The sequence below is a fragment of the Pituophis catenifer genome, unplaced genomic scaffold (assembly GCF_029215685.1).
Source record: "Pituophis catenifer annectens isolate HBS135680 unplaced genomic scaffold, rPitCat1.0.hap2 SCAF_7, whole genome shotgun sequence".
Classification (NCBI taxonomy): Eukaryota; Metazoa; Chordata; class Lepidosauria; order Squamata; family Colubridae; genus Pituophis; species Pituophis catenifer.
In genome coordinates, this window is record NW_027256887.1 from 72101426 (window position 1) to 72114641 (window position 13216).

A 13216-nucleotide genomic window follows, 5' to 3' on the forward strand; every position below is an offset into this window, starting at 1 on the left:
TCCAGGGAATTTTATGCCACCAAACTCAAGGCAGGGACACCCATGAGCGAGCATTTACTATCTCTAAATAATACTAGGGCCCAGCTGACACAAAGGGGGGAGGTCATAAGCGAGAGGACCATGATAAGTATCATAGTAAATTCCCTAGACCCCAGTTGGGACACCTTCATTACGCAGATAGACAACCTAGGGACAGGGAGGCTCTCACTGGACTTACTAACAAGCAAACTAATATCAGAGGATTGCATCAGAAAGGACCGCTCCCTAAGTCGCAGGGAGCAAAGACCTAGCAGAAAGGTTGAGCCACAGGGCAGGAGCCACAGCAACACAGAGTGTTACATATGTGGGTCAAGAAACCATTACAAAAGGGACTGCCCTAAAAATACAGGGGACAGGATACATAGAAGAGATAGGCCAGAGCAAAGGGCAAGACACACTAGCGGACGCTCACCAGAGGTCAGACATAGGCGTAGGGATTCCCCTAGCCCTAGGGACAGGAGAGACCACAGGGACAGTTCCAGGGAGAGCCACACTGGATCACTGTATGGCATAGGGGACCAAGTGCGACACATAGGCCAAGACAAGGAGGAAGGCACATGGCTACTGGACTCAGGAGCCACAAACCACACCACACATGATCGCAATCTACTAACCTCCTTTACAGGAGAAAGCTTCGTAGTGAAAGTGGCTAACCAGAATAACGTACAAGTAACAGGCAAAGGTAACGCGTACGTGCCAGGAATAGGTGAGGTACAGGGAGTACTCCTAGTGCCAAATATACCATATAATATCCTTGCCACCCTAAAACTGAGCAAGGATAACAATGTAGAGGTGACTTTCAAAGAAGGAAAGGCACAGGTAACCAGAGGGGGTAAAAGGATAGGGAAAGTAGTAGTCAGTGGGGAACTACCATTCTTCCACCCAGCCAAGGACAAACAGCCAGAAGTAAACAATCACCGAGGGGTTAGACCCAGTAGCACAGACAACGCAAGTAAGGAAGTAGAGGGGGTTAAGCACACACACACCACCGATGAACCCAGTGAACAGGGAGCACCCAGGAAGGAGAAACCAGCGATAGGAAAACCGATGCATGACAACTGTGCCCACCTATTACACAGAAAACTAGGACACATTAGTTTTCCCGTAGTGCAGAAAATGTTGGAATGCTCTGAAGGTGTAAAAATAAAGGATTGTGAGAACTATCTCGAGTGTTCTATTTGTAAGGGCTCCAAATTAAAAACCAAACCAAGACCCAAGAAATCAGTACGCACAACTAATTCGATTTTTCAACTTGTACATATGGACCTAGTGGGACCACTAAGGCCCTCCATCAAGTATAGGAAAACGTACTTCCTGACCATAGTGGATGACTTCAGCCGCTATGGCTTCGTGTACACCCTGAAACACAAAAATGAGGTATTCCAAAAATTTAAGGAATTCTATGCGAGGGTGGAGACACAGCACAACACCAAAATCAGGCAAATAATGACAGACCGGGGGTCTGAATTCTTATCAAGCGACTTCTCGCGATGGCTGAAAGCACGCGGGATGGTCCATTACACGACTTCTCCATTTTCCGCCTTTCAAAATGGCGTGGTAGAACGAAAAAACGGAACGCTACAGACCATGATGAGGTGCGCGCTGGATGATGCCGGCCTAGGGCAGCATTTCTGGTCCGAAGCACTCATTTATTCGAATTATACCCTAAATAGACTATGGTCCAGCGTACTGAATAAAACTCCATACGAGTTAATGTACCAAAGGAAACCACAGGTGTCACACTTACACATATTCGGGGTCACAGCAGATGTGCACATCCCCAAGCAACTCAGGCGTAAGGGGGACAGGGTATCCAGGAGGCTGAGGTTCATGGGCTATGAGCCGGGGACGAAGGGATACAGGTTCATAGACAACAGCAACAATTTCGTAATATCACGAACAGCTGTTTTTCACGAAAACACCAACTGGTCCAAAATACACCTCAACGAGGTGTCCCTTAACAAGGACGGACCAGGGGATGATCAAAGGGAGATAAAACACCAAGCAGGAAGGGACACTGAACAGGTAAAAAACAAACCCAAGGGGCAGGAAATACCAGTGAAGGGATGGAAGGAAAACCACCCGCACATTAAAGTGGACTCACTCACTGAGAAAGAAGCTAGGTACATGCATGACACAGAGACACCTCCTGACAGACCAGTCAGGGCAAACAGGGGCAAAAGGCCAGAAAGGTTAGGGGACTACATATTATCCCTACACACTAACCAACTAACCCCCAACACATATGAGGACGTGCTGGGATTACCGGATGAGGAGAGAGAGAAATGGGAACAAGCCATGGAAAGGGAAATGGACAGCCTGAGGGAACTAAACGTATACACTCCCTCTAAAGTCCCAACAGGAAAGACAACCATAGGCACTAGGTGGGTCTACAAAGTCAAGACACTAGAGGGAAACAAAGCGCTCTACAAAGCGAGACTGGTGGCACAGGGGTTCACCCAGAAATACCCTGATGACTACACGGAAACGTACTCCCCCACAGTCAGGGCCGAGAGCGTGAAGTGTGCACTCGTAATTGCATCACTGCTAGGATTAGAAGTGCACCAGTTCGACGTGCAAACCGCTTACCTGCACGCTGAGCTCGACAAAGAGATATACGTGAGAGCGCCACCCAGCCAAAGCACCAAAAAGGGAGAAACCTGGGTTTTAAACCGAAGCTTGTATGGACTCAAACAATCAGGGAAACGTTGGTATGAGTGCCTATCCAAGACATTAAAATCCATGGGGTTCTCAGCCACTTCAGCTGACAACTGCTTCTTCACCAAGAAGTCAGACAACTCCCTCGAATATGTTTTGATATACGTAGACGATATATTGTATATCGGTGATCAAGCCAGCAAATGTAATAACTTCGCCAATGAGCTGGGAAAACATTTTACACTAAAAGTATTGGGCAAGGTAGACAAATACTTAGGGGTGCAGATCACGAAAACAAGCAAGGGCTTTCAACTGTCACAGAAGGATAAAATTTTGGAACTAGTACATAAATGCAACATGGCGAGCGCCAAGGGGTGTGAAACGCCAATGCAACCAGATTTCTTAAAGGACATGTATAATGAGGCTGAGGCGTTCAAGGACAACACATTATACAGATCCACCATAGGCTCCCTACTATACATTGCAAACTGGACCAGGCCAGACATCGCCCTGCCAGTTAACTTGCTGTCAAGACATGTGGGTAAGCCCACTGTGTACCACTGGGAGGCCGTCAAAAGGGTATTAAGGTATCTAAAGCAAACCTCCGAGGCTTGCCTGTCATTAGAGCCCGAGAACACCACAACACCCACACTCACGTGCTACGCTGACGCTGACTGGGCTGGGGACGTAAAGTGCAGAAAGAGCACCTCGGGTTACATATTTTTTCTAAACAACAGCCCAGTTCATTGGTATACAGGCAAGCAAGACTTGGTAGCCACATCCACCACGGAGGCCGAATATATCTGCTTGTCCAAAGCCGCCAACAACCTGGTCTGGTTTGATGACCTGCTCGCTGACATATGGGCCGAGCCAAGCTACCCCATCATCATGCACGAGGACAATAAAGCTGCCATGGAAATATCTAAGGCTGAAGCGGTGGGTCAAAGGTCGAGGCATATCGACATAAAGTACAAGCACGTTAGGCAGTTCGCGAACATAGGATTTGTGAAGGTTATACACTGTGACACGGAAGAGCAAACAGCAGACATTCTAACAAAGCCATTGCAAAATAAACAGCACACGTATCTCACATCAAAATTAGGCATCCTACTGAAAAGGACACCTCAGGTACACACCACGCAAAAACATCTCGGCCAGGCATTTAGAGGGGGTTTTGTCATAAATAAATGCCTTGCCTCTGACCCAGAGCTGGAAGCAGGGGGGCTGGACAAGCCAGCCCCCAAGGTCCACCCTAGCCCAATAACCCCTCCTTACCTTAGCCACGCCCCGGGGGTACTTAAGGGTCAGCCATGCGGTCCTGCTGCAGTTCCAGACTTGTACCTGTAAAGATAAGATGTATGATCAATAAACAATAATTGATTTGCTAAAAACTTGTCTATGGAGTTATTGGGCACGATCCTCGAACACAATTAACAATCTAGAATTTAGTTCAGGGTGACAGAATAAAAATATCTTATGCACTTTCTAAATTCATTCAGCTTGGAGAAATTGTTTGCTCCCCCTCCCTTCCAGAAGAAGAAGAAAAATCATTTTGTTGCTATGAACAGTATAGCTGATTGTGAGTGAATATCCTGTTTCGTTATATCAGCATCTCGCCATAATTCTGCTGCCTCCCATAATTTAATTCAATCTCAAGAGGGCTCTTCAAGATAGGGAAGTCTGGGTAGCAAACAATGATTACAGAACTTGCAAAGAAAAACATTAACTATTGCATCCTCAGCCATCTCCAGTAATAAGATAGACTCAAAAAAAAATTCCTGAAACAAGCGTTAAAGTACTCTGAGGATGAGTTAAATACAAAAAACAACACAAAAGTGTCTTTCACACAGGAAAAAAATTTCTGGGGGAGCGGGATCAGGAACAGATTTCAACATCCAGTAGGAAACAAGGAAAAAAGGGACACAGTGGCTCAGTGACTAAGACACTGAGCTTGTCGATCGAAAGGTCCGCAGTTCAGCGGTTTGAATCCTTAGTGCCATGTAACGGGGTGAGCTCTGGTTACTTGCCCCAGCTTCTGCCAACTTAGCAGTTTGAAAGCATGTAAAAAATGCAAGTAGAAAAATAGGGACCACCTTTGGTGGGAAGGTAACAGTGTTCCATGTGCCTTTGGCATTTAGTCATGCCGGCCACATGACCACGGAGATGTCTTTGGAGAGCCCTGGATCTTCGGCTTTGAAGATCTTCGGCACCGCCCCCTAGAGTCGGGAACAACTAGCACATATGTGCGAGGGGCACCTTTACCTTTACCTTTAGGAAACAAGAACATCATCTGGGGGGCTTTTTATCAGGTTCGCCTGATACTCCAGTTGCACCCCTTTCTAGATCGGGACTCCCTACGCACAGTCACTCAGGCACTCGTCACCTCCCGCTTGGACTACTGCAACGCTCTCTACATGGGGGTCCCCCTGGGGTGCACCCGGAGGCTCCAGCTGGTCCAGAATGCAGGGGATTATGGGAGCAACGGGGCGCTCCCATGTGACACCTCTCCTGCGTGAGCTGCACTGGCTCCCGGTGGTCTTCTGGGTGCGCTTCAAGGTGTTGGTGACCACCTTTAAAGCGCTCCATGGCTTAGGGCCGGGGTATCTACGAGACCGCCTTCTGCCACCAATAGCGTCCCACCGGCCAGTACGCTCACACAGAGTGGGCCTCCTCAGGGTGCCGTCCACCAGACAGTGTTGGCTGGCGACCCCCAGGGGGAGAGCCTTCTCTGTGGCGGCGCCCGCCCTCTGGAACAACCTCCCCCCAGAGATACGTATAATATCAGACCTCCGGATTTTTCGTCGGGCCCTGAAAACTTATTTATTTCAACTAGCCGGGCTGGCTTAATCCCACAGTTTTGGGTTAAATTTTAATTGATTTTAAATTGGGTTTGTTTTAAATTGCGGCCAAAAATATTTAATTATTTTAAACTGTTTTTAAATTTTGTATGTTTTCTTTTTATTTTGGCTGTTCACTGCCCTGAGTCCTATTGGAGAAGGGCGATATACAAACTGAAACAAATAAATAAAATAAATAAATAAATTTACTTTCTTTTGTAGGTCCTTCTGAGTTACTGGATATGACAGATAGCGAAATGTAAGTCTTGCTGACTCAGCTCCTCTTCTCATATTTTCATTCCAGCTTACTTTTAGTTGCATAGAAAATCAAAGCAATGTCATGTAAGATTAAGCATAAAATAACAATTCAATGTGTTGATTTACACAACTTCAGCCTGTCCATTCCTATTTAAAGACTCTATGGTATTCCTTTTAAAACTCACGAAGTTCTGAAATCCTGATTCCCCCTTCCCCTCCCCACCACAGCAAGTATTACAGTCCTGTCTACCAAATCCAAAATGATTGCTTTGAGGACATTATTAGATATATGAAAGTTCATGACAGATTAGGGCTTTTGTTTTGATTTTTCCCTCCAAATCTAAAAGAGAAAGATAAAAAAAAATTTTTTTCAGTTCTAGCTAACATGACCAGTAGTGATGAAAGCTGAAGTTCAAATCAATACTGGGTCAAATCCATGTTTTACTATTCTCACAAAGGGACTAAAAGCAATTTTGTGGAAATTCTTGGGGACATTTTATTGACAAAAAAAAAAAATCTGCATTTAAATTTCAATTTAATCCCCCCCCCCCAAGTTTGTATACTTCTTTGTAAGAGTCTGTTTGGTCTCTTCCATTCAATTTATTGTGCCTCAGAATGATCATTTGACTCTGCCCTATTGATCAGTTACCAGTATGGTGCTATCAGGTGATTGTTGCCCAGAAAAAGCTGGGGAAAAAAGACTTATACATTACAGTGAAGCGGTATATGAGCTGTGGGCATCCATGAAGTAAAAAGCCAAAACATCTATACAAAGCTTTATAGACACCTCTAAGCTATCACCTTGAACTAATATTTCCTAATTTGAAATTGGGCAAATTATTGGAAAGTGAACAGATTGGCATAATGCTAGTCTAAAAGCATCTGAAAGAAATAACCAGATTAGTGAAAATTTAATGGTGCTGCAAGAAAAAGGTGAAAGAAATCCTTAAGATCTCTAGAGATCTAGCTGTGGTTGGGATCTAGTTAATCTATACTTGCATCTCTTAGCTTCCAGATAGAATTAATTGCTTTCTTTTGTTCCTTGTGTAATTACTACAATAAGAACATAAAGATCCATCATTAGGCAGCCTGTGAAAATCACAGCTAAGCAATCTCTGCTAAGCCCCCCCAAAAAAAATTGGAATAAAACTTCTTCATATTGGTTTAAATGTTAACACCCAGCTTTTATAGTGTATATATCTTCAGAGATGACATAATATTCAGTTCCAAAATCTAGGGAATTATACAACATAAATATTGATGTCTGCTTTAAAGTTTTTATAGCACACACATGTAAGCATACTCCACCGTTTGAAGCCAAAGAATTTTATTGTTCAGATTCTGGGAATGAAAGAGAAGGAAATTTACTCTTCAAGGGAATTCATCCAAATGGGCAGAGGTGTAGGGGAAAAAACCCATCATGTAAGTGATTTAAAATTGGACCTCAGTGTGGGTAACAACTTAATATTCAGTACGTTGCTTTAAGCATGGCAATAAAACAAAGCAAAACTAAAATGAAAACTTTGAGCACTCTTAAGACCATATTCTGCTGTACCAAAGATCTAGAGGACAAATTAAGAAAATGTGCCTGTGTCAGCAGCCCTCAAAATTATGTCCTGTTGAATATAATTCATTATACTGATAGGGTTTTCTTTTTTGTCCCCATTAAACACCCAGGGGTGAGACAGCGTTGCACAAGGCAGCTTGCCAACGCCACCGTGGCATCTGCCAGCTGCTGGTAGAGGCAGGGGCATCGTTGAGGAAAATGGACTCCAAGGTAACCAAACCAAACCAAACCAAACAAATCCATTTTAATAGTTCTGTGTGCAAGTGAAATCAATATGTAGCCAACCCTTTGCAAATATGTTGAGAGCCTCTGCGCGTGCTTGTTTTTCAGCACGCTTTCACTGCGTTCACTTCGACAGAGGCCCTGCTGGTTTTATTTACCTATCGTTTGTCACTTGCTATCAGCAATTTCAGGATGGCTTTTGACAGTAGTCAAAACTGTGGAATCTACAAGAATATAAGTCATGTAAAACCACAGTGTAGGAGCAATATAGCCAGCTAGTAAATCAGCACTTTAAAAGGGTTATATGGGCTTGAAATGCCACTTAAGAATTGAAACGATGGGATTTCATGTAGCGCCTATACCGGTGAAGATGTTTTTAATTTTAATTTGGAGGCCACTGCATACGTAGTTCTTGGTAACTAATCAGTTTAAGACTCCAAGAAGATATTGTTAGGTTGTAGCATTCGAAGTTTCATTGGCTTAACTGTTGATTTAAAACAGGGCTTCAGACTTAGAATCCTCCAAAACAAAACTCATTGGAGCTTTATATATGGTGGCCGATCAAAACAAGTCAGCAGAATTGTCAGAGGAACCATGCTAAATGTAATTGTGTTTTCAATATTCACTTTAAAAAACGAATTCATATTCAGTCAAATAAAGGACTAAGGCACGGGTGTCAAACTCACCACGTCATGTTGCTGTCACATGACGTTTCGCAATGTTTCCTCATTCACTGGGGTGGACGTGGCCTGCACGTGACCCCACAGGGCCCACAGACTGCCAGTTTGACACCCCTGGTTGAAAGGAATGAATCCGTATGCTCAACATGCTGTACATGTTGTTTCCCCCTTTCTATTGCTGAGGGTTTATCTCTCTCTCTCTCTCTTTTTTTTTTTCCTCCTGCCTTGTCATTATAGGGTAAGACACCTCGAGACAGGGCCCAGCAGGCTGGGGATCCAGATTTAGCCTCCTACTTGGAGAGTCATCAGAATCATCCAGTAGTGCCCCACGAGGATCTAGAGACTGCCGTGTGATCTCTGTGGTGTGCAAGAGAAAACTCTAGGAAATGACAAAGCTGCACCTGAGGTACTCTTGAGGTGTCATGTGAGGAAGAAGCAAATGGAACCACCAGTCTCTCGCTCTCCTGCAAACTCTGAGAAGAAGCCACATGTTTCTAAGGGCTATGGAGACTTGCCACGGAACTGTTCCCACATGTCAGCTTGTAGGGACAAAGAAGGAGACTCAAAGGCCTGGAGAATCCATAGGCCAAGGAAATGTATTCTCACTGCTCTCCCTCAGTAGCATGAATGTCTCCCATGTTCCTCTTGTAGAATCTATTTGAATAAGCAACAGCAACTCAAAATGTGGGGGGAAGAAACAGAAACAACACAAACATTCATAATCCAGGCAAACATTTATCTTCTTCTAACTCTTGCCATGAAAATCTTGTGTTTCCCATCCTCCATTTCTCTCACTTTCATACTTTATATTCTTGTTTCAGATGCTATGTTGCACATCAGTAAACCAGCATCTGTGTCTTTGTGCTAAAGTTTTCACCATTCTTGATTAAATCAACTCTGTCAAAGGGGATCTGGAATGCTCATTGCAAAACCATATAATGAATTCTTGCTTCATATTCTCTCCAAGATTGCATTATTACATCATTGCTTCTTCTGAACCCATTTCTTCCCTTTTTTCTTTGGATATATATCAGGTCTGTGACAGAAAGAATCATGCAGAAGAAGAGTGATTTCACTATTTATTTATACATAGAAAGGTGAGAATACAGGGCACAAAGAAACAGGTCAGATTTATCAAAGTGATAAATACCTTTTAGAATATATGAGGGTTTTACTCAAATTCTAAAGTGACTGCATACATAGATTCATTTCAGGCCTTAGGTTTGGTGGTAACTTACGAGTGTCCCAAATTCACAAAATAAAATGTGGATCTCATAGTCACTTTAGTGACCAATCTAGTCTAGTGAGATATCTTGGTTCCTTTTTTAATGACTTCCTGATCACAAATGATTACAATAGACTAGATATTTTTGGTCTAGTATTGACAAACTTTGCTACAAAAAATGATTCAAGATGCCAGATCATAATCATGGGAAATATATCCATAACATTTTCTGCTTGTTACATACCTTAATGTGTAGCTTTTCACATTGGCTAAAAGGTGGATTTGGCTAAATTTCTTTCAAGTTAAGTTTGACATAAAACTCAGTGAACAGATCCCTTTAATTTTCTTGGCAACAGTAAGCAAAATAGTTTGTCACTGCCATCCTTCTAGAATATTTTTTTCAACTTCTCTGTCTAAACCAGGGGTCAGCAACCTGCGGTTCCAGAGCTGCATTTGGCTCTTTGGGCCCTCTGCTGTGGTTCCCTGTCACCACTGGCTGGCCTCGCCCTCCCCTCCCAGTCACTCCTCGCCTGGCCTGAGAAGGTAAGGGCGACGGTGGGGGATGGAGAAGCTGCCAGGGCAGAGACAGAGAGATACAGAGAGAGAGGGAGGGGGAGGACAGAGAGATATTTCAAAAAGATTTTGTGGTTCCCGGTGTTTTTTAACAATTGGTTCTCTGCCCTAATGACCAGCTGGGTAGGCGTGGCTGGGGGGGGTCATGTGACTAGTGGAAGTGAGTGGCATCGGATTGGCCACACCCACCCAGGTTTTGTGGCTCCCAGTGTTTTCTTTTCTGTGGGAAACGGGTCCAAATGGCTCTGAGTATTTAAGGTTGCAGACCCCTGGTCTAAACTATAGCCAGGTACTCTCTGTAACTGCCTGATTCAAGTACTGAACAAGGCTTGGCCCAATTTCATTTCCAACCTTCAGCTCAGAAGAGATTAACTAGGTGCTGTCACATATTGAGGCTTACCTTGGGTAAAAGATATTAAACAGAGTCTATGACTTGACAGAAAATCAACATATATCAAATGATAAGATATACACTCTAAGCTTCTGTAGCAAAGCCTTTCCCATGTATTTTAATCTTCTATGAGGTACACATTTGAGGTTATTGGCTTGAGAAGATATTTGTTTAAAATTGTAGCTTGAATACTGCCTTTAAAAAGAGTTGCTGGACTGAAGAACTCTTTGGTTAGCCTTCTCCATGTTGATTTCCTCTAGGCCTTTGCGGAATGCAAATCCCAGAACTGATGGTATCTAATCATCTATCTAATCATAATTGCGTATTACAAAAGGAGCCATCAAGATCTGAGACTGTAGCTGATCCTAATTTGGTAGATTTGGAAGTCATTCTCCTAATCCAATGCAGAGAAGAATCTGCAGTAAACTGAGAGTCCATTAAAGTAACTTATGTTATGTTATGATATCTTGATGGAATCTCTGCCCCTTGTCATTTGCGCCTGTTGTTGCCTATGCCAAACTGAATTAATTTTTGCATGGAAAGCATAAGGGCAAACCTGAATTCTTTCCACACTGGGGACTGTTCCCTGAGCTATGTGGGCATTGCTGGACCTGTTACATATGGAAGAAATAGGGTGGAGAATGAGCCTTAAATTCGGTTGTCTATCGCCAGCTATAGAGTTCTGATATGATCCAATGTTGCTAGTATTTAACTTGCAACAAGTTATAAGAGATAATGGAGTTTCAAAATTTATCAATCTTATGAAAGCTTTTATGCTGATAATGAGGCAGAAGCATGCAACTAAATATTAAGGGTGTGTGCAGGCAAACACTTTTCTGATCCTGGAATTTTCATTATAGAGTTAGATAGAAATGGGAGTGGGGTTTTTTTTCCCCTTTTCTGCAGACATACGATCTGTATCTGCCTCTTTCTCTTCTTGTCCCCCGTCTCCAAGCTGTGAATTGCTACTAAAGCTTGAAAAGATTCAAATTCAGATTCAGTCTGCTTTGGAGAAGCTCTGCTATGATTTGAGCAACTCCTGTTTCTATGCGAAAGCCTAATTCAGCTTGGGATTCATAATTCATCTAAATCCAATGCATATTCATAGTACATACAATGTAATATCAAGATGGAGGTTACGCATACAGTAGGGAGGATCTCAAACTGTCACTCATGGATCACTGCAGAGGTGGGTTTCAGCAGGTTCTGGCCAGTTCTGGAGAACCGTTAGCGGAAATTTTGAGTAGTTTGATGAACCGGTAGTAAAAATTCTGACTGGCCCCGCCCCCATCTATTCTCTGCCTCCCAAGTCCCATCTGATCAGGAAGAAATGGGGATTTTGCAGTAACCTTACCCTGGAGTGGGGTGGGAATGGAGATTTTACAGTATCCTTCCCCTGCCATGCCCACCAAGTCACACCCACAGAACTGGTAGTAAAAAAAAATTGAAACCCACCATTGGATCACTGGTGAGATTGTGAGAAACATGGGCAAGGGTCACAGCAATTTTTACTTAAACTTAGTCTTCTTTGCCTCCATAAACCCACACAGTGAGGTTACACAGGGAAAGCAAGGAGCAAAACCTAGAGTAAAGCTTGTGCCAACTTAGAGCAGAGCCTGGAGCAAGTTTCGAGAGTGCTCCCACTTATAGTGGACAGGTCTTCTGCTGGCCTGACCAGGAAAAACAGAGTATAAAGCCAGGAGTTAGTTTTGAGAGGTGGTTAAACACAAGGGTCTAGCATTGGTCAAGCCTTTCACCCTGGGGTGGGTTCTAAATTTTTTTACTACCGGTTCTGTGGGTGTGGCTTATTTTGTGGGCATGGCTTGATGGTCATGTGACAATTATTTAGGATTTAGCAGAGGTACTTGTCTACCAAGCTTTTAACTGCTTACAGAGCTCTACCAATCTACCCATTTATTTTTGCAGGCACTGATCTACTCATGTATTTTTGCAGGGACTGGTCTACTCATGTATTTTTGCAGGCACTGGTCTACCTATTTATTTTTGCAGGCACTGATCTACTCATGTATTTTTGCAGGCACTGGTCTACCCATTTATTTTTGCAGGCGCTGATCTACTCATGTATTTTTGCAGGGACTGGTCTACCCATTTATTTTTTCAGGCACTGATCTACTCATGTATTTTTGCAAGCACTGGTCTACCCATTTGTTTTTGCAGGCACCGGTCTACTCATTTGTTTTCTTTTAACACTGATCAGCTTTGAAGCCCCGTGGCAAGAGTTTAAACAGTTTTTTTCCCTCTAGCCATCAGCTGGGATTCAGGAGGCAGCAATAGATTGGGGGTGGAGCCAAATAAAAGGTAAGAATAACGCAGGGGGTGGGGGGGAGACAGAACCGGTTCAGTGACGTCATATCGTAACTGCTACCGGCTCGGTGGAACCGGGCGGAACCCACTACTGCTTTCACCCATTGATGCAGTAATGATTGGCTGATGATTTCCTACTGGCCGTGATATCTACCCACGAAGTGTCAGCATATCTATTGCCTTTGGTGTGTTTGTAGAACTATGCATGCCAACAAACAAAGTGAACATAGTTCACTATTTCTATCATCTGTGTTTAATTCTTAACCTTTGTGGAAAAGTGGGGAAAAAACGGTTAGGTGTCGAGAGAAAAGCTATAGATAACCATTCTACCACCAGTGTTAATAGACGTTTAAGCCAAGAAAGTATGATTAAAGTTAGCTATCTTTTAGTATATTTATAATATTATAGTAGTATATTTATTTCCTGCTGATCTCTGTCCCC

The 13216-nt window shown here is 43.4% G+C and overlaps 1 protein-coding gene across 1 annotated transcript in view; it reads left to right on the forward strand.

The window, feature by feature from the left end:
• DGKI (diacylglycerol kinase iota) overlaps positions 1–8954 on the forward strand; it is a 341772-nt gene extending 332818 nt beyond the window's left edge. Inside the window, 3 exon segments of the mRNA XM_070948056.1 lie at positions 5757–5793; positions 7470–7569; positions 8499–8954. Coding sequence (XP_070804157.1) covers positions 5757–5793; positions 7470–7569; positions 8499–8615 — 254 coding nt within the window. The 3' untranslated portion in view covers positions 8616–8954.
• The last annotated feature ends 4262 nt before the right edge of the window (positions 8955–13216 follow it).